The 22,999-nt window shown below is 42.1% G+C and overlaps 1 protein-coding gene across 1 annotated transcript; it reads right to left on the reverse strand.

Moving 5' to 3' along the window:
• Positions 1–19,290: 19,290 nt before the first annotated feature.
• On the reverse strand, positions 19,291–20,875 carry LOC130169505 (uncharacterized). The gene is made up of 3 exons (XM_056376340.1): positions 20,868–20,875; positions 19,832–19,948; positions 19,291–19,718 (listed from the first exon to the last, which is right to left on the reverse strand). Exons 1-3 carry the CDS (start codon positions 20,873–20,875, stop codon positions 19,394–19,396), a joined length of 450 nt encoding a protein of 149 aa, XP_056232315.1. The 3' UTR covers positions 19,291–19,393.
• Positions 20,876–22,999: the final 2,124 nt, after the last annotated feature.

Consider the following 22,999-nt stretch of genomic DNA (forward strand, 5'->3'; position numbering starts at 1 on the left):
TTTGCTCCATGTGAGAGCGAGATCCTCCGTGCTTTAGTTTTCCGGGAATCTAAAGGGAGAAGGTGCAATCATTGGTGTCATCAGGTGAATTTGTTTCTCTCAACATGAAAAACTTTCAGGAATCGTTCCACAGTAGCAGAAGGAGTCTCCAGATGTAGATCCAACTTCCTCCCAATGCCGTCCGGCTCCAGCCGCCCTCCATCACATGGTCTGATCCTGCACAACGCTGGTGCAGGTTTGCTTTTCTATTTCTTGAGACTTTCTCTTACATTTGTGACAAGGAGCTCCGCCCTGACCCTGAAATTGCAATCTTCGGTGTGGTCCAAAAGATGGTGGTAACTGGCGCCATCGCCTTTTCTTCGCTATTGGCCCTACGCCTCATTTTATTTAACTGGAAATCAGCCACCGCTCCGACACACAGAGGCTGGGCTGAGGGAGGTGGAGGAGCTTTTGAAGCTGAAACACTCAACCAGGGGATCAACCCTCCAGAGATTTAATAAGGTCTGGCAGCCTTTTTTTAGAATTCCCTGCTAGAGACACTGAGACAGGACTACGACCTGAACAACCTCTGTGACAACTTGTATTTAAAAAAATATATATTGTTATGTCTCATCGACTGTATGTATTATTATGTTTTTGCAATTAAAAAGCTCCTTTTGGCCGCACCGACGTGTCATGTCATGAGAGAAGCCGTTTAAATGGAGTGTGAGTGTGAAGCAGATGGAGATGCTGTGGTGAAGTGTAATCGCTCAGAGTCTGAACAGTAGCTTTTCCACTTGGATTAAGCTACAACGAGACATGAATGACATGTTTTTATTAGTTTCTGCTGTTGACGTGGTGTTTGGCTTTTGTGCAGCTTCATGTGTCGTTTTGTGCCGACTCACTTTGTGACAAAGGATTTTCTGTAACTTTATGAAAAAGACATTTTCAGCCACTTTCATCAATAAAAGCAATTTTCAGTCTTTAGTGTCTCTGTACTTTCAGGCAGTTTGTTTCTTTTCTTCGTTTTAAACCAAAAATGTTTTTGTTTGAATTTTGTTGGATTTAAAAAACAAAAAACAAAAACAACAAATTGGACAAAATAGTCAATTGTGGTGTGTGCAAATTCCTTTTTTCCCCATTTTTCCTTGTTGAATTGAGGAAGTTGTTTTTGGTTTAAAACAAAAAACGAGCTGCCTAAATGTTCGCTGATTCTTTAGGATTCACGGAGAACACATCACCAGACAAGTTCCCCGAGAGAGAGCAGAAAGGAAAGAGGAAGCACGGTTAAACTCTGTGTTAAAGTTGGCAGCTCTGAAGGGTTGAAGCCTCCCATCTGTGTCTCTCTCAGAGCAGCACTCAGCAGCCTCTCCACTCAGATGTGGATCTAAAATATCCCCATGAAAATAAGTGTTCCTTCTCCACTGATGTCCATTTCCTGTGAGCACTCAGAGCCTCTCCACCGGTCGGTCCTGCTCTCCCCAGCTCTTTGGCCACACCAGAGGACTCATCAGTCTCCACGACGGCTCGCTGTGCATCAGCGCTGATGTGGAATATGTAAATGGAATAAGTGCACTTAGGCACATAACTGAAGTGATGATAACTGAACAGAGGTGCAGCATCTGCTGAGATGTTAGAGGGGAACATCAGTATCAGCATCGAGGGATAAACACTTAAAAACCTTTATATTCCTGCACTTTATCGTTTGTGATATATGTGAGTAAACAAGTGACACTGTTCAAACACTTACCTGGGCAGTTTGTGTGCACCTGGAAAATTAAAAAAATCATCTCTGGCTGACACTGAGATATTTTACAATAGATGACATTTACTTTATTGTCACTGCAGATAATAAGAACCTTTATTCCCTGAGAACATTAAATAAACAAAACTAAACTTTATGAGTTTTCTATGTTGTTTGTTAATTTTAAGGTCACAACAGGAAAAAACTGCAGTGGTGATAAACTTTTATTAGTTTCTTTTCAAAACTTTCCTCCATCGTTGTTTCTGACCTCACTTCACCTCCTGATTTAGTGCCTCCCCTGTTTATTTGCTTATTTCCTGCAGACGTGTTTATTTCTGAGGACACTGCTGAAAAGAAACAATAGAATACACGAGGCATCGTGCACGGACGTAGTTAAAGAAATTTGGATTTAAATCTTATAAGTTTCTCTGCAGGGCTGAATCCAAATGCATACTCTGGACAAGCAGGTGAGGTGAAAGGCAAGTGTATTACAACACAGGCTTGGATGATGCTGATGATGATGATGATGCTGATGATGCTGATGATGCTGATGATGCTGATGATGATGATGATGATGGTGGCGGCTGGTTCGGGTTCAGGGCAGAAGTGAAAGGGGAGAAATCTGGGAGGATGTTTTGCAGAGGGAGAGGGAGAGCTGGCTGTCGGGCTTGGCAGGCCGGCGTCTTCGGGAGAGGAGAATCTGGCAAACAGTGGAAGCATCGACAAACCGTGAACAGCACAGCGATCCGGCGGGGACTGGCTGTCAGCGCAGGGTTCTTGTAGCGAAGTGGAGACGGCGCGATGACAGGTGGGTGTGTCGATTCCAGATGATGGGCAGGTGTGCGCAGAGAGAGACAGACAGAGGGCAACGGGGGGGGGGGGGGGGGAGAGATAGACACACAGACAAAACCAAAACACACATCTCACTCATACAGAACAGGCTGAAAATAACAAAAACAGTCACTCAACAGGTGTGACGGAGGAGGGGTCGTGACCAGATTCACGGCTAATTAGGAGAAATAAAGTTTGAACAGAAGTCTTCTCGGTTATTTATGAGTTTGAACTTCATAAAACTTCGTAAAACTGAAATTTGATTGACAGCACTGGCAACACAAATAACTTTAATAATTACAATCCTAATTAAGTAATTGGTACAAGACCAAAAAAAAGAAAGAAAAAAAAGAAAGAAGTGCTAAAACTGAAGGAAAAACTCACTTTATTATTAATTCCATGTCTCTTAATTATAACGTGTATTTTATAATTAGAAGAAAAAATAATTATGAGACAAATATCTCATGATTATGAGCCATTTTTTCATTTGTTGCAAAAAAAAAAGGAGAAATATATGAAGGTCAGCGGGTGTCACGGTAAAAAAGTGAAATGAATTAATGTGGACAAAAGTTTTTCCAGTGTTCAACAAAACTGCATAAGATGAAATAGAGATTAAAGAGGAAAAGACTCTATATAGACAACAGGAAATGTAAATGTAATGTAAACGATCAACACTGCCACTAGATGTCGCACTGCAGCTCCACTAGCCGGCAATGCTGGCAGTTAGCTAAAGATAGCTAACAAATTCTCATTATTGGCAACAGCAAGTTAGCTAACGTTATCATGACTCGTGTATCCGGTCACTGATGAAAACAGACATGTAACATTATGAACCATCAAGTTACTGATACATGGAGGAGAGGAAAAAACTGTTCGGAGTCGGACTGGACCGTTTAGCAGCTCGTAGGGGTCTTCTCTCAGGAAAGCCAGACCCCTATCTGCTCCACAGTTGGACTGGGAGAGAAATTCAGCCTTGGACTGATCCACTGGGACCGGCCACACGAGTGACACTGATGGAGCCTGTAAACATTTTAAAAACCTTTTTAGATGAAAACATGGTTTCTTCTTTGGTGGAGGAAAATTCTGGAAGGTCACCTGAACGCTGCGTTCTGCGCTGTCATCTCACGTGTGGGCGGAGCCTGTGTGTTTTCAAACGTGGGGATGTGCAGTAACATGCACATGCTACCAGACCAGCTACAAAAACAAAGAATGGAGAAACTCAGATGACATCACACAAAGAGGGGGTGTGGTTTCGTTCTCTGTCCAGGACGCCATTACTCCTCTATATCTTTATATAGAAAACAGATGTTTGCTGCTACATTATTGTTTAAAATCTCATTCATAGAAACTTTAAACAGCAGGTTTGTCTTCACTAATTCTACTGGAATTTTTTTTTTCGCATCAAACCTTTACTTATCATACGCTGACTCTAACGAAAAGCTTTTGTGCTGCATCTTCTCTTCTGCTTCATCTTCCATATGAAGCTGGTCTCAGTGGAACTGAAGAAATAAAAGCTTCTATAAATACACCAACATTACTCAGCACTAGTAAACAAACTCAGCGGTTCTGTGCATGTTTACATGTGTGTATATGTTTTATGTATAAGCTGCAAATTAGCGCCAGCCTGTATTTCCTTTGTGATTATATTCCATTTTAACTTGGAGAGTGAAAGTAGCTGCTGCTCCTACTTTCACTCTGTGTGTCTCCCACACATGAGGACCGCAGGAGGTTGTTACTGTCTATAAAGGGACATTGATTCAGTGGCCAGGACATCACTGTCTCAGCGGACGTTCTGTCTCCACACAGACCCAACTGAACAAATCAACATGGCGGTGTAATTAATGTGTGAAGCGGCTTCCTGCTGCGAGGAGCCGCACTCAAAAAGACAGTTAGAGGAAATGAAAGAGCGCCGAGGTTCACACTCTTCCAGGACTTGTTGTTCTGTGATGGAGACGGAGTGATGTAATTCACTGTCGAATGACGAATCCATTTTTACCTCAGTTTACCTCGTCACCTTCCACCTCAGTTAGTCATTTCCTGCGTTTACGAAAATGTCTTCAGACAACCTCCAGAGAGGGAATTTAGTGTGTGTGTGTGTGTGTGTGTGTGTGTGTGTGTGTGTGTGTGTGTGTGTGTGTGTGTGTGTGTGTGTGTGTGAGAGTTTCCTCTGGATTTCTCTCTCTCTGATTGTCGATTCAAGATGGCGGCTCTGGAAAGAAGCCCTCATGCCCTCACATATTAACCTGACGGATCTTTCAGCAGTTAAGTACAAGTTCTGGCCTGAATGCTGAATCTGAATATTTAATTTTTTTCCCCACGGTCATTAGGTCTTCGATCAGCGTGATGTTAACTGCTACTAGCATCCACTCACCACTTCGTCAGGATAGACGTGTCACTTGTTATTGATTGTAAATCATCGATTCAGTCTTATCAGTCGGCAGAACACCGGCCAGACGAGAGCAGACTGTTTGAGCTGCTGACTCTGGTTCACCAGACTGATTTTTATCATGATGTTTTAGATTTCTGATAACAAACTGACACTGAACGCATCGCTCATGTTTGGTTTGGTATCCACGGGCAGAAGAAAATAAAAAGTACATCACTAACAGCTGTTCTTACAGCTGCATTCCCTGTTACTTTACTGATATATTACCAACTAATGAAGTCAAAACACAGCAAGCAGCGGCCTAACATTATCCAGTATCATTATCTGGTATCAGTCTCAGTCCAGACTGTTCTGGTCTGTGGCTCCCTGGTGGAACAAGCTAAATGCAATCAGAGCAGAAGACTCGTCTCTTCAGAGAGCTCCTCCTCTCCTAACACCTCTAACACCCTGACATGTCTGACTAGCTCTTATTATTCACTTTCAGTTCACTTTATCTGATCTCCTGTGCTTATTAAATAGATGTGACACTTACAGCAAGGTTTCCTACTGCACTGAAGCTTTAGTGATGTCCCCCACTGGAAGTCGCTTTGCATAAAAGTGTGACAGATGAGTAAATGTAAATGAATGTAAGTCTGAAATGAACTCTCCTTTTAGCTCTGTGTTTGTTCTCCACCAGCTCCTGAGGGAAATATCTGGCTCTGTAGTTGCTGAGCGCTCCACTGTGTTCCCCAGCTGCTCTCTGCTGTTTTTACAGCTGTTTCTCTGAAAACAGCTGCTACTGCTGCAGGAAATGAGATCGATGATGGTTGTAAAACCAAAACTATGAGCTAAAAGAGGCTTAAAGCTCAGTAGTGAATTGTAGCATCAGTAGACAGTGCACAAGATACAGTCATTTGATCTGTTGTAAAAATAAATATATTATTTCATGCAGCTCTAAAATATGTTAGCAGTATTTGACTTGAAGACATTTTAACTTTCATCACACCTGAATAAATCTGTATCTGTGTTTGGACCCGACTCACCTCGACTCGGAGCAGACTGGGTGAAGGTAAAGAGATTTATTGTCACAAGAGTAACTGGGTAAAGCTGGCGGCTGGAGAGGGCTGAGCAGGGATGAAGGCTGCGGGGGAGGGACGCAGGGGTGCAGGCCGAGTGAAGGGCAGCGACGGTGGTATGAACACTGGAGGCTGGAATCCAGATGTTAGCAATGACTCAGAGATGACTTCTTTAGAGAAGCAGCAGAGAGAACAATTCACACACACAGAGACACTGTGAAGCTGATCAGGCTCCTTATATTTGTATATAGTGGCATCATATTGTTCTGCCGCTGCCCGTCACATCCAGCGCTCTGTGTTAGGTCTCCTCTGTCATTCAGGATGATGTGACAGGTCATTATGGATGGTGATTAGATGGACCATGGTAAGCAAAAGCTTTTAGCACGTCTCAACGTGGCAAAAGATCATCATAGCTCTTCAGACAGGCGGGTCGCAGCGTGAAACGAGCGAGGGAGGAGAGCAGCAGGGATAATGGATGTGAAAGAGAGACCGAGGGGAAAAATAACAGAGGAGGACGAGAGCTGAAACGGGAGAACAAAGCCGTCTAAAAATAAAACCAAATATGTTTGAGGAAAAGCTGCATATTAACATCACATTCACAACGGCAAAACCAACAGAGGTCATTGTCTGCAGAAGACGGACAGAGAACAATGGTTGGGTTTTATGATAACATTACAGATGAAACACACTTTGGGATGAAGAAAAACACCCTTGTTATAATTTCCATTCATCGTGCAATTGAATATAATCAGTTTGATTAGAGCTAATTCAGTATAATTTTGAAAGTGTTTCATCAAGTAGCAGAATTTAATCCTTTGATTAAATGTTTCCTGTCGCGATCACAGTTTCTCCTCAGTTCAACTCCGCTCTGAACTTTGTTTCATTCTCAGAGAAACATTCAAACCTGAGACACCATGTTCTGTGTAACGGTGTTCTGATGTTAGAAAATGATATGAACTTGTGTTTGTGTGACACGTTTCTTTACGTTCACAGTTCTGCCCCCTGAATTAAAGTGAAACTCAAAGAGAAACAGTAAAGTTATTTATCTGGTAGATGCAGTCACATACTTGAGGACTCGGCACTTGCTTGACAAACACTGATAAAAGACTCGACTTGACTTTGACTTGGTTCTTCATGACTCGAAACTTAAGAGATGACTCAAAAGGACTTCACAACCAAAGTCGGTCAGCGTTTAAATCTGGATTTTTATTCTGACAAAAATAATTAACGTCAGTGGATTTCACCACCAACAAAACTACAATGGCAGCCACTGCATGACCTGCAGGTTATCTCTACGTCACCGAGCTTCAGCACCACCTACATGCAAATGACTTTCCCATTACCACTTCAATATATGGCAGGCACTTCAAACAGCCTGGTGCCTGGTGCAGAACGAGCCACATGGGGCTTTAGATTATTAGATTATCAAAACAAAATGGGAGGCTGAGCAGGAATGCCACCCACTTACTGCATCCACGCAGAGTTAAATCTTCCCGTCTCATCGCACAGTTTAGATGTTTCTAATTCTAATGTTGTAATGTCAGAGAACGGCTTCACAATCTCATGAAAATATTTTCTGTCTCTCACCAAAGTTATTAGAGTGGATCCTGATGGGATCACGAGCGTCTGAAGCAGATTTCATCATAATCCATCCAGTGTCAATGGAAAAGTTAGAGGCTCATCAAAGTCCGTGGCCTTCATCCTCTTGGTATAATCATCAGGAGGCGGAGTGTCTGTACTTACATTCATTTTTACGGGTGCTGGGGAACAACAAGAGGCATGAACTTCTTCTCTTGACTCCTTACGTGAACAACATGTGATGGTAATTGTCTCTAATGTTTAGACATTTGTCTGAAAAGCAGAAATATCAACCTTGTGGTCAGGCAGAAGATCGCAGAGTCAGTGGGACAATCCATCCAGTAGTTCATGAGATAATTCAGTAGAATGAAAGTGTGTTTTCTCCTCTCGCGATATCGTTCCAATTAAACATGGCAACAGATTTCCAGCATGTGGTAAGTGTTGTGACGAGTGCATCCACCTCAGTGACCGTCGTGGTATTTAATCGAAGGCCACAAGGGCGTCTGGTGCACGTAATGACAGAAAGGCAAATCTCTTATATCTGGCAGCGCCCATGTAGCAGGGATTTTTGGGAGATAATAGTCTGCAATGTTTTTGGATGTCATGTCTCACACTCCAGTCGCAATTTCAAACTGACCTCACGGCCTCACTGCCATCATGGCTAAAACTGTTTCTAGTTAGTTTCTTGTTTGTAAAAGAGCTTCTCCTTTTTAATGCCGGTCTGTCTGATAAGTTTGAAAGTGTTAGCAGAGAGTTATTCTTCTGGTTTTTAACAATGTGTTCACGCCACAACAACTTCAGTATCTTGAGGTGTGTGTTTGAATCGTGGCGAGAGAGCAACCTGCTCTCCTGCCTGAGCAGTGACAGAAGGAGGGAAAGTGAAAAGATAAAGCCCCTCCTTGTTTGTTATGTTCACCTCCTGAAAATGATGGGGGACCGGGAAAGATTAATGATATGTAAATGCCACTTAATGTGTGTCTGTTAATTGTTATAGCGGAGGAACATATTGGAGGCTCCATTTTCAGAGTAACTTTAATAGTCTTCAGTTGTCTGGACCTGGAGGGAAGTGATCAGAGGAGGAGTCCAGGATTTCCCAGAGTGCACTTCAACGATGTGTTTTCTAATGAATTCTAACACTTGAAATCATCAAAATCAGAACTTTAAGAATCCTACAGACAGGCAAATTTAATGTAAACAATGAATATTAAAGTAGGTGGTAGGAATAATCAATTAACATCTGATAATGATAATGAATCATGTCATTTATGCAGGATAATCCTCGAGCAGCCACTGTCCACATTTGTTATATTTATTGACCCAAATGAAAAAGTGGTGATCTTATTATTTTACAAGGACGAGACATTCATGTCTGGAGACCCTGAACTCGATCTGGTCTTGTGAGATAAACCTGTTGCCTTAACGTGGTAAGATTAGCCAGTTATGTCTGCAGTGTGTCTGACGGAGGTAGTGCTACACTTTACACATCCACCAGTATGCTAAGGTCTGAGTGACGTGAACGTCGTCATCAGAGGTTGTACTCAAGACTCTGTGCGGAGGTCCATTTATTTACCCTCCAGTTTGTCCCACGCAGCCGCAGAAAGTAACATAAGAACAACTACACACACGTGTCTGCAGACGTCAGTGTGAACGTATGCAGGGGAGTATAATAGAAGTTAAATTGGTGGGTACAGAGACATCTGCACAGAGCAACATCCAGAGCTGAAACATGAAGCCAACACTGAAGTGCTGAAAGCTGCAGTTCCTCTAACGGCCACTAGAGTCTGGCTCCAACAGTGAGTCAGTCCCCATAGACTCCCATGTTAAAATGTCCAACTTTACAGCAGAAATAAACATGTTTACAGCCTGGTACAAAAACTGTTTTGGTGTCTAGAGCTGATTTCCTCCTTCATGACACCTTCTTGTACAACTCACCTGTTTATACAACTCACCTGTTTATATAACTCACCTGTTTATATAACTCACCTGTTTACATTCTGATCAAGGCTTGAATTTATGGCAAAATGAGGGCGTGGCCTCTTTGAGTGACAGGTGGGTGAGCGTATGTTTGCCACAAACCGACATGCTGCGACGTCTCTGCTCCACACACGCCCCCACCTCTTCGCTCATCTCTGGATTATCCGGGAGTTAGGGGCGGAGTCAGACGTTGCCAAGATAGCGACGGCGAAGCAGCTGCATCTGAGCTTGTTGAGATTATTCACTCAGAATCTCTCTCTCCAAAATTTCATGGAAACTCATTAAGAAGTTTTTGAGACGTTTCACACTGGACTAAATCGTTCTCAGATCAGATTACAAAACAAAAAAGAATCAACGATACTTACGGTGTTTGAAAAAGGCCCCGTCTTACATCACTGTAAAAACTAAAATGTCAGTTACTGAATTCATGTGAATGTGTATTCTTCTGATCTCAGTTGCCTCTTGCTTCACGCCTGCTTCTCTCACTATTTTGGTGCTAATATTGATTCCAGCTGGACCTGGTTTGATCGTCTCATTTTAGCAACTCTATCTTTTGTTAGTTTCAGGCATCACCCGCTCACAGCAGCAGAAAATAGACCATCATGCAATGCAGCGTCAACAGGTTGTGTTTAGTGTACAAGGATGTGGTTGGAGGTTCATAAAAACATTGTGTCTTTATTACAGGTGTTTCATTTTTCCCTCTTCTAACTAATTAAGGTTCAAACACTATGTAAAGGCAGGACAATAATATTTTTGTAGCCTCATGCCAGAGAGAGACTCTTTACCTGGCCCCTCTCCTGTCCTCAGCGTTACTGAATCCTCTGTCTAACTGTCTCTCAGCACCTCTCCACACATCTCTTCACACATTATCCTGCCTGTGCTCACCCACACATGTGGAGAGGGCGTTTTGACATTTCCACGGCTGTGAGGGTGGCACTGCGTCGATACTGTGTGAAAAGAGGCAAACAGAGTGAAAATATGGCCGGGCAGAGCTCCCACACACAGAGTTTCTGTTGGATATCACAGCCGTGACCTTTCTGCTCCTTCTCCGAGGACAAAACCAGCGGTGGCGATGACGAAGGAACCACGAGAAGCTTTCAGAAAATCCATGTGGAAAAAGAAAGGACAAAAACAAAATCAAAGGACCCCCTGAGAAGACCTGGATAAAAAAGAAGTGCTTTCTTTCAGGCCCTACAACAATGTGAAGCTACAACATTTACATACACTGCTTTTATAATGTGCCTGTTTCTCATGAAGGTTATCAAGCAGCATTTAGCTTTACTGCCAGGTACAGTTCTTTCATACAAATGATCAGATCAAACAAACAGCAATGAATATTTGATGAAGAGCTGCTGTGGAGACAAAGACGGAGTAAAAGGCAAATCAAAAATATGGACTGTTGGGAAATTCAACTATTTGAAACCAAACCAAACTCTCATTAAATTGCAACCAGTTTGCAAAGGATCTTTGTTTCTCTAAACAACTGAAGTGACCATTTCTGATATGGTTATTTAGAGCGAGACAAACCAGTGATTACGACGTGGTTTAGGTGTAAAAGATTTGGCAACTAAAACTACTTTGGATAAGGTTCAAGAAAAACGGCCATGATCGTTAAACAATAAGTCAATAATGATAAGATGCAAACCCCCCAGTTGAACACACGCACATATCTCAGATAGAAAACTGATGGAAATAGAATTTACGCCTCGTGGTTTGTTTCCTGGCAAGCAATGAATCTTGGGATTCCTTTTGATAAACATTTGAGATAATTGCGTCACAATAAGTTTATAAATTCCTGAGTTATGGCAAAAAGTGTTTTGACCTTTGACCTTTGACCACCAAACATAATTTTCAGTCCAGGTGAATATTTGAACCAAATTTGAATAAATTCCCTGAAGACGTTGCTGAGATGTCACGTTCATGAGAATGAGACGACCTGAAAACGTGTTTCCTCTGGTCCTGGTCGTCGGCACAGAGGCATAGAAACACGAGCCCCCCAGGACTGTGAGGAGGTTTCGTCATCCTGGTGTATTGAGATGCTGCAGCTTCAACCTTCATCATGTGACACACACAGGCCCAAAGCGCTGCAGAGTGCAGGGTGTGCTTCTCTTCTTCCAGGACCTTCTTGACAAAGGTTGTGCTGCCTCCGCCTGTTGGGGCGTTTGTGGTGACGTTCGCAGCCGGCCGTGACAACTGTGAACACTTCTCGGCCAATAGTCATCCACTAATGGGGGGGTTTCTTACAGGGTGTTTGCGTAATGAGGCCCCCCACCTGTCACCTTGTTTCCCAGTGGGACAACATATCTCACTGCCTCATCAGCCGTCCGAGACAAGGGCTTGTTAGTGGAAGACATTCACCCGGCCACTTCACACCCACATCGAACGCTCTGTGTCGCACGTCGTATCAGTGAGCGTGTGGGGGGGCAGTGAGAGGTGGTAGTCAGCCCGGCTGTTTGGCCTCCTTCGTTGTTGGCTCTGAGCTGCTGTATGCATGGATCTGGACCCTGCTGTAAATACATCCTATACCAGTTTCTTTCCCCTGAAATAGCAACAATACATCAACACTTTAAAGCTCCTCCAGTGTAAAGGTGTGTGTCCATGTGTAGTGTGATTATAGATCAGCTCTAGCTTCTATATTAATACTGTGAAAGTATCAAAGCCTCAGTCCACAGAGAAATGCACACAGCCTGTATTCAGAAACTGAGCCTTAAAACCAGCCGTCAGGACTTCTGGAACTTTGTGATGTCACAACAAAGCAGTCACCAAGCCCCGCCCACCTGGACCCACCATCCAAACCTTGCAGGATTTAGTTTCTCTGAGTTTTTTACCTGAAGCCAATCAGAGGCTCAGAGCCACAACTATATCGCTTTATGGATCAACATCTCAAATAAAAGTTCACACTTATTTCACTCTGGACTGATGCCCTTTAAACTCTTCTCTGTAAACACTGGTGACCTCTGCCCAGCCTGTTGTAGCTCCTGATTACTGTCCAAACAGAGGAACCGCAGGGGCTTGTGATTTTATTTTGGAGGTGTCTCCGGGGAGAAGAGGCCAACAGGGTCCGTGCTGTGCACCGGTCAGCTTTCACTGGACCACACATGCCTCCAGGCTGCTATCAATCCTCTCACTGGTCCAGATGGCCGGTTTTCTGCTGCCTGAAGGGAGAGAGAGGAGCTTTTAAATACAAACAGAGCGACGGGAAAGAGAACCTGTTGTATGAAAACAGTTTTACATGCTAATGCTAATGTTCTGAGCACATGAAGGAATCTGTCACGGCTCTGAATCGGTTTCCTCCTCCCCTCTTCCTCCACCTGGCTCCACGCCACACCTGTCCACAATGATCTCATCAATTCACAGCTCGTCACCTGACTGTTCGGCTCGGTGGCTGCTTCTCTCTCGGCCGCTCGCTGTTCAGATCACTATGGTTTTTCTCACCTCATATCTCCTGTGCTGAGGATTCCTGCTCCAGCTCCCACTCTCAAGCTGCCTTACCTCCAGCCGGACGCCATCATTCCCTCCACTCACTCTGCCATCATCATCCTCACTCTCCTGTATTCCTCATCATTTTATTCATTGTACATCAAACCCGCCGTGTCTGTGTCTGTGTCTGTAGCTCTCCCTGAATAATTTTGTTTGATTAGAGTGGTGTGTATGGATGGATCGAATGTATTCCTCTAACAACCTGTTTTACATTTAATTTAATAAACAGTCTAAAGCAGGGGTCTTTTTTTCATTTTGGAATCCAAAATGTAAATTTAGTGCAACCCAGAGACCCAGAGAATGCATAATGCATGTGTTAGTTATACTTTTTAAAATACGTTTTTGTTAGTTTTTCATATTAATGAGGTAAACCCGAGCTCTTTTGTCATGGAGATCACAGCAGGACATGAGGCAGCCCATGTTTAAAATATTCCTTGAGATCTGAAATTCTTGGATCAGCCACGAAAAAGGAAAAAGGAATCATTTGTTACACAGGTTTGGTCTGAATGTATTTTAACATATCCTGCTAATGAACAAACAGGAGCTGAAAACATGAGAACAGAGAGAAAAATGTGACTGTGGCAGAGCGTCAGTTATCAAAGCTTCAATATCCTGTGTTTTATTTTGAAGTGTTGATCCATAAGAAGATATATTTGTGGTTTTAAGAACCAAAAACCATCTCAGTGTAGTTTTACATCTCCTCTCTCAGGCTTCTCTCTGCAGCTCTAGTAACAACAGGTCGGTGAGCCAATCAGAAGAGAGGAGGCTCTGAGCCTCTCTTCTGATTGGCTCACTGTTTACTGAGTGATCCAATAAAAATATAACAGATTCCAGGTAAAAACACTCAGAGAAACCAAATCCTGCAAGGTTTGGATGGTGGGTCCAGGTGGGCGGGGCTTGGTGACTGCTTTGTTGTGACATCACAAAGTTCCAGAAGTCCTGACGGCTGGTTTTAAGGCTCAGTTTCTGAATACAGGCTGTGTGCATTTCTCTGTGGACTGAGGCTTTGATACTTTCACAGTATTAATATAGAAGCTAGAGCTGATCTATAATCACACTACACATGGACACAGACCTTTACACTGGAGGAGCTTTAACGACTGAATGTGAGTCTGATGATGACGTCTGTATTATTTGGATGACTAGGTAAAGGCAGCTACGGTTTTGAACAACTGGGTTTTGAATGATAATAATGATCATTTTAGACTTTTTTTAGACTTGTTCGTGTTGGAAGTTAAAATTAGATTTCTTGAATAAATTTAAAAATGAGATACTGACAGACTTTCTTGTGGGAGGTGAGGGTGTGTGTTTGGGGAAACTGAACTCATGTGACCTCAGTATTTCTAAAATCCAGCAAATTACACTATGATCAAGTTTGAGTGCCCATACGAACGTATCAGAAACAAAAAAGCTTTTTAATGACTCAATCCCTTTAAAAGCAAACAATCAAAGAGGCAGTTCACATTTAGCTGCTGTAATAACTGGAATCCAGCCTGGCATGAGGGGCAATTATGAGGCTTTACATAGAAGCTCCACAGGATAAAGATGAGGAGACAATAGATCTACAGACAAAGAAGAGAAATCTTCTCTTTTGTTTGTGGAAAATAAAAAGCAAAGAGGAGGAAAAAAAAGATTTTCTCTGAAACAGTCTTTGTTCGCAGCAGCTTGGGCGAAATGTTAGAGTGCAATGATTATAATTATCTAGTGGCCAGGATTTTATTCTGAAGCCAAAAATACACAGAGAAACACCATCATGATGCTGTATCAGCCTGGTCTAATGTTTTCTGGCCAGTTTATGGATGAGCAGAAAAACGCAATTAATAATGTACATTATATAGTTTAAGTATCATGCTGTGACACAGCACAACATAATTAAATCCACAACAGCTCTAAATTACTGTTCATGATATCAATATATGTGATCGAATTAACAAATTAAAACACACACAAGATCACTACTTCCTTAGCTAATTCAGCTACAGCTCAAATATTGACAAGAAAACAAGAAAATTAAGAAAACAGCCGACACAACATGTGAGCAGGACTGAAGTTACCTTCCCTAGATCTGAGCCTAGACACAGTCCTGCCTTAGAGCTCTGAAGGCAGCTTCTTCCTCCTCATGGCTTGGTTTTTGTGACCTTTATACAGACAGGTGTGCATCTTTCCAGATGCAGGTGGAGTCCAATCAAGGTGTAGAAACATCTCAGAGATGATCAAGAGAAATGGGAGGGGGCTCAGCTCATTTTCATGTCATAGCTAAAACTTATGTCAGTGTAATATTTCAGTAGATTGAGGAGGAGAAAATGAGTTTAAATCATTTTGGTATAAGGCTGCTACATAAAATGTTCAAATACTGAAGGGGTCTGAATACTTTCTGATTGTTGTGTATATTATATTCTTTAATTATGTTGTTGTGTTAGTGGTTTACATCTTTTCATGTGGTTGCATTTACTTGTCACTGCTCACTCTTAGCATATCACACTTTTACCTCCAACTTTTTCTGTCACCTTGAATAACTCCTCTTTAATGGCTAAGTTAAAATGGGGTGTTCCTCAAGGCTCCGTTCTTGGTCCCCTTCTCTTCTCAAGTTACATGATGCCACGTGGCCACATTACTGCCGATGACACCCAGTTATATATTTGTCTATAGCCCACAGATCCAAGCAGCCTTGTGAATCCCACTTGTTGCTTCTCAGATATTAAATACTGACTGTCCCCAAAATTCTCTCAAATTTAACAATGATAAAACTGAAGTAAATCTGTTTGGCCACCCAAATTCTATCAGCTCTCTCAGGGCAAATCTTGCTGACCTCTCCATTACAGAAGCTGGTCCCGCTCCTGACACTGGCTCCCTTTTAGATTTTGCATCAATTTAAAATTTTTACCTTTAAGGTTTTAAATGACTTCACTCCCGATTATATCTCAGATTTACTGACATGGTACTTCCCCACCCGAGAACTGAGATCTGCAGGAGCCCTGCACATTAACTTCTTTTATATCTTTTCTTAAAACGCACCTTTGCTAATGTTTGACATTTTTAGTTATATTGTTTTATCTCTAATTATTGTTCTTAAATATTTTATTGCCTCTCCTCACCTATTGTCAGATCCTTTTTGCATAATGTTTGATATGTTTTTATTATTATTCATGTTATTCATCTTAATGTCTTCTACCATCGGCTTTCTCTTTTATCTGGTTTCAATTTTCTGTGAAGCACTTTTCCACTTTGTTAAGAAAAGTGCATATAAATCAAGTTATTATTATCAGTGTGCTGCTCATTGGGTCTTATTCTTGTTGAAACTCCAACTTGCACACGCAGCACAGTATAAGCCTACAGTAGGACTATGTCACCGTGGATTTAGCACTGTGTGCTTTCAGTGAGAAAGACATTTCCTTGTCCTCAGGTAACACCTTACATAAATATCTGCTCCGACAAGCTGCATTTGAATCATAACCACAGCAAGAACAATAAAGTCTGTGGTGGGACTGCCAACAGCAATAAGTCTTCTCCAAGTCCGAAGTTTTTTCCCCCCGACATGAGACGTGTCATCTGCGCATAAACCATAAAGAAACTCATCACTGCGAGGTCACGCGAGGGGAGGATCCAAGGAGAAAGTGGAGCTTTCATGGAAAAGTGGGAAATTACAGCATTTTCTTAGACTGTTTCTTTAGATGTCAAAGAAAAAATCGGCAGTCCGAGCGTTCACTCACGCTGCTGTTGTCTCTGAAGACAGATTTATAATCGGCAGCTGTTTGAAGAGGGGGAGGAGGAGAATTAAGTGTTTCCAAGACGATGGAGGAGAGGAGCAGGTAGGAATCAGAGCGGTGCTGGTTCTCCATACTGATGGTGCAAGCTTCGTCTCCCCCTCATCTGTGCTAGCTGTAGGTACTTCACTGGTTCTCTGCCTTCAGCCTTTATCACTCTCTCCCTCCTCCTCAAGGTCATCTTCGCTCCTTCATGAATATATTTCTCCTTTTCAATATTCTACTTCATTGTTGCATCATTACGTGTGATGAAAAACCATCTTTGCGTTTGTCTCCATCACGCTCATCCTCCTGCTGTCTCTCTTTCGTCCACACTTCCTCTCTTCTGGAGACTGGATGTTTTAACTCCAGCTCAGTCCTACATATATACATGTCCACGTTTCTCATTAGGGCAGTAAAAATCCTCTGTGCCGGGGAGAAGCTTTTGTCTTCTCCTGTTATTTGCAAGGTCGTGTCTACAGAATAAGTGGCTTCCCAGCGTAACAGCATGGAACAAAGCATCGTATTAGTGTCTTCTTGTCTGCTGCAGGCTAATAAGCAAACACATTACCATGAGCACAGTCTACATGGGTGAAATAAGGAGGCGTGCTGTCAGCTACAGATGTTCCTCTTTGATTTAAAGAACATTTACTTATAGCCCTCCCTCCCTCCTGCTCCTCCACTCACATGTTCTTTAAATAGGCTCATTGTTTCACTCCATTGCAGGTTTATCTCTGTTTTTAAAGCTGCAGTGTGCAACTTTCCTCTCAATAAAATACCATCAAATAAACACAATGAGCCCATTTCACAGATCAGATATCACAGAGTGAAGAGCGGTGCTCAACATTTTGCAACAACCTTACAGATGTTTGCAGTACAGAAGACCAGAACTTTGATTTTTTTTTTTCATCTGTGAAAACAAGCCCTGAGGTGTAAGTGATTTTTTCTTTTCTGGGAAGTAAGACTTTAATTTTTTTTATTTATTGTGAAATTTTGTCATAATCTTTATATTTTTGGCTGAGGTAGTTGTGCACTTCAGCCTCTTTTGGTCAAAATAAGTATTACAAAAGCAAATACACATTTTTCTCTCTATTTCTCTCTAAATTCTACTTACTTTTTTTTTTCTTCATCATCTGTGAACAACCCAGAGGAGACAAGTGAAAAAAAATGATCCTGGAAAAAACAAATATTCAGAACTTTAAGGTCAGATTCAGTCACTGCACCTTTTGTACACAGCTGAGGTTTAAAGCTCTTAAATATGCAGCATAGGAACATAAATCTCCTAACCCTGATGTTGAATCCCTGCTGCAAAGAATGAGATCACAACGCTCACCCATATTATGTGTGTGTGTGTGTGTGTGTGTGTGGTGTGTGTGTGTGTGTGTGTGTGTGTGTGTGTGTGTGTGTGTGTGTCTAAAGCAGCTCAGATTAATGCTGGTTTAAAATTCAACAGTGGATGTTGATAATACTGAAAAAAAAGGTGCTTCGGGAGCAATTGCTTATTATTTGAAGGGATTTCCATAATCTAAAGGCTAATTATGATGTTGTTGTGGATTCATCTGTATCTGACTGCTCAATACGGCTGATGGAGGGAGAGCGCTAAGCTATTGATCTGGGACGGTGAAGGTTACTGTCATCAATCAGAGGGTATGCTGCGCTTTGTTTTTGTGCCAACTCGCCCTTTCAAACAGATCTTGCATCCACTTTGGCCTCAGCTCAAGGCTTCTTTCTTTCTTTCTTTCCTTCTTTCTTTCCATTTATTCATTTTGCACAGGCCAAGTTTTTCCTTCCCTCCTGCAGAGTGAGCTGAGGTGAAGCTTATTCCCGTGACTGTGTTCACCACAGATGTCATGGTTGTCGGGAATCCTCAAGGCTTCCTCCTGGGAACCTCCAGCCCAGCAGGACTTCAGCGAGCACATCGCTCCATCCCTGTGTCTGAGGACTCAGGCTCATGTAAAAACTAAGCTGTTCACCCTGCAGCAGGTGGAAGTGGAGACTCTTTTGGGAACTCAGGGACCTTCGGCGAGATCTCAGAGGAGGAGGACCTGGAGGAAAACCAGGCACCTCTTCCCACAAGCTAAGCCCATGTGGTTCTGCAGCAACTGCAGTGGCACTCAGACTGGGGAGACACTGTACGATTATATTAATTAACTCACACCTCACATTTTAAATCAGCCATTGTGTAACTTCTATACTCTTCTTCTTTACTAGCTACAACTTCTACAAAGCTACAAAACTTTCCCAGTCAAAATAGTCCGCCTGTCTGCCAGCAATCATACACTGTAAAAAAAATAAAATCCTAATTTTACAGAAAATAACTAAGTTTTCTAACAGTAATTTTTTTTTATAAATTGTGAACAAAAGTCTGTAAAGTTACAGAAATGATCTGTGAATTAAATGAAAAGTTATAAATGAAGATAGAAAACGTTGTCCTGTCTTCTCTTCATCTCTTCCCTCCACTCCTCCACAGTCTTTCCACCAACAGTCACAGTGAGACTCACCTGCAATGTGAGTGAGGTCAGTGTCAATCCTTCTGGGTTGGACACACTTGCTGCAGATGTATGACGTTGGCAGCCGGAGGGTTTTTCCTCCAGGCAGCGGCCCCCGCTCTGCCACAGCAGCTTCAGGTCACCTTCCTCTTCCTGTAGGCTCTGGTCGGTCCTGGGTACAGGTAGTCCAGGCAGAGGAGGGGGAGGAACAGAAGAGGGGAGTGGTGCTGGAGCGAGGGGAGGACCAACAGCAGTGAATGAGGGGCCATGCTGTTCATTCTCTCTGGAGGAGGAGGAGGAGGAGGAGGAGGAGGAGGAGGAGGAAGAGGAGGAGGAGGAGGAGGAGGCAGACCCCTGCTGGAGGGCCCAGGCTGCTCCTCCAGGACATTGAAGTTAAAAGACTGTCCTTGTCCCACCTGGACCAAAGACCCTTTGCTGAAGGGAGAGTCTGGCCAGCACCTGGACACACAAACAAACACAGACTGTTTTAGGGTTTCCAGCTTTCTGGCCGGCCAGCACTGCCTCTCTGTTGCCACATAAACCTTGAGATTGAATGACCAGCGAGTCCTCACGGTCCCTCTGGACCACGTGGCCACCGGGTGAAGACGCAGAGCTGGTTGCAAACGGCCTCCACCAGGCGGCTAACACTGGCCCAGTTTGCAGGGCCCGAGTTCAGTCCAAGAAGACAGCTGAAAGATATTTAGAGAGCAGTGTGTGTTAATATACCCATTTTGCATTCAGGCCAGTAGATGTTGCACTGTTCACATGAAGCATCAAGATATAAACCCTTGTGGAACCAAACTCTGACGCTGTGGGACTCACATCCAGTACCAGGAAGTTGATTTCTGCAAGTAAAGAAGATACAACAGCCCAGGAAATTTTACTCACTGAGTATTTCACTTACTGACTGTGGACTGCTCACAGAGCCAGGTTTCAGTTCATTGCAGCCATGTTGGTTTTTCTTGTGTCGGTATATGAGGTCATGGCACTGTGCTCCCAGTCACTGTATGTTGGCAGCCTTGTCTTTATGTTACGACCCAGCTAGGGGAAAAAGGAAGCAAAATAAACCCAGGTGTTATTAGTAAATCAAATTTACTGATTTAATTTATTGCGTAACCAGGAGGGTAAATAATTGAACAAAAATACAAACAAGGCAAGAGGATAACTGAAGTAGGGGAACAGGAACCAACAAAGAGCCTAACACTGCGATTCTAACCAACACAAAAACACAAGAAGCAGCAGCCCTGTTCCTAATGTGTCCAAGTCTTTTTCTAAGGGTGTGATGCACAATCAGAATTTTAAACCTAGCCCAGTCCCCAACAATCACTACCAGCATCTCAAACCAAATCAAAATTTTTCAATTTTAAATAGTTAGTTGATTGTTAATTGTACACTACAGTATTTAATTCATCCATTTATTAGATTATTTTATACGTTTCCAGTGTTGTAAATTGTTTAAATTAATGTAGTTTATAATGTCCAATAAAGTTATTTATTTATACATTCTGCTCTTAAAAGTGTTGCTACCTACACCTGTCAACAACAGCAGAAATGAAGTTGCAGGTAACAAACTGAATCTGTGATTAGTGAAAACAGAGAATAATAAACTAACTCATCAGCAGTTGGTCTGTCATTTCATCAGAGGAAGATGAACTGGGAGATTTTCTAGCATCATCATCATCATCATCATCACAGCACATTAGAGAACTAAGGATGTCCATGCAGTCTCCCTTCAACCAGATGAATGGAAACTAATGAGCTGCTCTGTACATGAGCTCCTCCTTCTGTTGGCACAGATCACTCAGTTTTCACAGTGTGGAAACCTTTCAAATGACAATAAAACACAAACACTTGAGTTAAGATGCGGTGGATCACAGTTAATCACAAATATCGATCAGCTGTCAGGATAGGTGCATGAATGTCTGCTTCAGTTGAGGACTGGTTTGAGTATTAAATGAATAATCTTCTATATGATAAATATTTGTCTACACATTTTGTATATGTCACGTTATCTTAACTTGAACTATCGCGACGTCTTGATGGACAATGTATTAACTGACATTAACGCTGCGCATTACACTAACGCAGATCACTTAAACTGGGTCACGTGGAGAAACACAAACCAAACGTCGTTAGATTAACGTCGATTAAATTCACCTTTTTATTGGGCTTTGACTGAACACCTCCACGGGCTAACCCAGGTTGACACAGGTTATCAGCCCCGCGGGGCCAGGTACCGTTAGCATAGCAATCGCTAAGTTATCAGCTAACGCTAGCACTAGCTGGCTAGCTTGGTTAGCAAGGTGCATCCTCACCTGAGCTGTGATATTAACAGGGATGCTAATCTTGGCTAGCAAAGAAATAAGCTTAAAACCAAATGTACTTACCGGGAAATATTGAACTGCTGACTCCTCTGAGTCTTTGAGAACAACTGAACACAGAACAAGATATTTACAGGTAAACAACATAAGGAGCTAACTTTGATGAACTGAAAACACTGAGAAGTTAAATGTCCAACCGACACATTGCTCTGACGTCATATCCGGATCAACAGGCAGGTCCCCCTGTGTGTCAATCATTTGTTTTGATTTGACTTATTAATACACTGTATAGTTGGATTCTGACATAAAAGACAGTATAATGTTTGTCCACATATGTTGTCAGAACTATATGGAGAATACTGTGGAAAACAAGATCAAACTGAATTAGAAGATACAAGCTAAAAAACAACAGACCCCCCCCCTCAGCTCCACAGCCCCCCTCTTTCAGAGGTGACGTCATCACCTCCTCATTATAGGAACCTTAACAGATAGACCAATGGAGAAATGCCAGTTTTAGTTCTTCAGATCATCCCGGGGCTCTGAAGAACTATTTGTGAATAATTGGTTGATATTGTAAATTTACATCTGAATTTAATAAATAAAAGTGTTATAAAGTCAAGTTTCCAACCAATTCCAAATTAATTTGCATTCAGTATATTATATTTTATGAGAAATGTAAGAAAATTGATCTGAATCTGAATCAGTAAATATAGTATTTAGATTGTGCTTTTAGAGGTTTTAACATTACATTACATACGTAAAGATTCAATGTTAACACAAATACTGCAAGTTGAAGTTTGAGATGATTTTAATTTGTTTTACACAGTATTTTTTACTTTGTCTTCCAAAACAAAAGGTTTACTTTACAATATTAAGCTTGTGTTGATATTTAATTGATTGACACTTAATTTTATTATTAGGAAAATGTTTCTCTTCAGAAACTTTAGTGGCGTCACTTTATTGATGGTGTTTGGTCATAATCATTTAGGAAAAATCTGTAAAATAAGTTTTTCTCTGTAGAAAAATTAATGAAACTTTCTGTAAATTTATGATATTTTATTCAAATTTTACGATTTTTGTTTGGCAGCCGCTGCTGCCAGTCATTTGAATGTTTTTTTTACGATTTTAATTTTTTTTTAACTTGTAGTGCCCCGGCAACCAGTACCAATAGTATAGACGGACTGCTGTTCACTTCCATTGTGGCTTAATTAGCATTTGTGTTGTGGCTTTTGTATTTGTGTGCCCATGTGTATTTAAGTGATGTAAACACAACACAGGTGAACATGGAAATTTTTGCCCCTTTTCCAGCTGTAACCGCTGTCAGAGCACAGACATTGTAACACACCTGTCACCCGTCCAGCACGGTGCGGTTAAACCAGAAACACTGCGGCTACACTGGGCTCTGGGATGAAAGAGTGA

The sequence above is a fragment of the Seriola aureovittata genome, chromosome 1 (genome assembly GCF_021018895.1).
Source record: "Seriola aureovittata isolate HTS-2021-v1 ecotype China chromosome 1, ASM2101889v1, whole genome shotgun sequence".
Taxonomy (NCBI): Eukaryota; Metazoa; Chordata; class Actinopteri; order Carangiformes; family Carangidae; genus Seriola; species Seriola aureovittata.

Excerpts from the sequence above, each read along its gene's own strand:
- LOC130169505 (XM_056376340.1), bottom strand. Across the intron at positions 19,719-19,831 it reads CCACGTGGTCCAGAGGGACC|GTGCTGGCCAGACTCTCCCT; the intron begins GTGAGGACTCGC and ends TTGTGTGTCCAG.